Source organism: Penaeus monodon, chromosome 28 (genome assembly GCF_015228065.2).
Source record: "Penaeus monodon isolate SGIC_2016 chromosome 28, NSTDA_Pmon_1, whole genome shotgun sequence".
NCBI classification, from domain to species: domain Eukaryota; kingdom Metazoa; phylum Arthropoda; class Malacostraca; order Decapoda; family Penaeidae; genus Penaeus; species Penaeus monodon.
In genome coordinates, this window is record NC_051413.1 from 1,134,213 (window position 1) to 1,135,226 (window position 1,014).

A 1,014-nucleotide genomic window follows, 5' to 3' on the forward strand; every position below is an offset into this window, starting at 1 on the left:
CTGAACTATAATTAAAACATAGTTTTCGTTCTTTAGCACAGACACAATTTGTATAAATCTCCTGTACACTGAATAATATTTTCGAAAATAATGTCATAAGCTATCTGCTGCCGAGTTTTCAAGACCAAAGAGGAAAGATCGTCCAATTTCTAAGAACTCTTCTCTGTATTTTTTTTATGAACAAGACTGGGCGCATTTGCTGGACTAGTGACAGCTTGTCCTGGGACAAACTCTGCAGCATATGGATTTAAGTTGCTCTGAAAGGGAGGGCCATAAAAAATTGTCAATAATGAATTTCCCTGAATTTTTCTCAAGTAACAAAAATAAAATTATACATGCATGCAAATACACAATAATTATACCATTATCACAATACTCATAACAGCAACAGTAATAACAACTGAGCAATAATAAAGTGGAAAAAAACTTACATTAGCAACCACATCTTCTTTCATGCCCATCTTTTGCATACTGGTAGTCAAGTCAGAGGTTGTATTATTTCTTGATCTGGAAGTAAATAAAGATAGGTATAAATTCTACCCAAACAAGTTTCTGCGATTAACAAGGCATCCACATCTATAGTTAAAGAGAGAAAAAGTTATTAGAATAATTAATAAATAAGCACGTATAAACATGGATAAATAGGGTGACTTCAAGACTATTTTTACTTCATTTACAATTAATATGAAGAGAATGAGAAAAATCACACAATTCACAATAAATGAACAAAAATTGAACCCACAAAGGAAGCCAGTAACTCCTCCTATGACAATCTCAAAGATGCCAATACTTACTTCTGCTCAATATACTGATCATAGTACACAGTGTCGCGCCTTTCCTCCTCTTCCAGCATTTGTCGCAGGAACTCCTCTTCTTCGTCCCTGAGATTGTTGGCAGCACTGTGTTGCATCATCACCTGGGCGACCTCTGTGATCACCTGAATAAATGAACTTTGTGTCATACACTATAATGTGCGCCTCTGTCACAATGTTATCATTATGCCACACTTACATA

General features: G+C 35.1%; 1 protein-coding gene across 1 annotated transcript in view; it reads right to left on the minus strand.

The window, feature by feature from the left end:
* Position 1: 1 nt before the first annotated feature.
* Positions 2 to 1,014, minus strand: part of LOC119591262 (polyadenylate-binding protein-interacting protein 2-like) — a gene marked incomplete in the record, with an annotated part of 23,691 nt that continues 22,678 nt past the window's right edge. Inside the window, 3 exon segments of the mRNA XM_037939978.1 lie at positions 2 to 257; positions 432 to 507; positions 795 to 937. Of these exon segments, the coding sequence (XP_037795906.1) occupies positions 150 to 257; positions 432 to 507; positions 795 to 937 (327 nt within the window).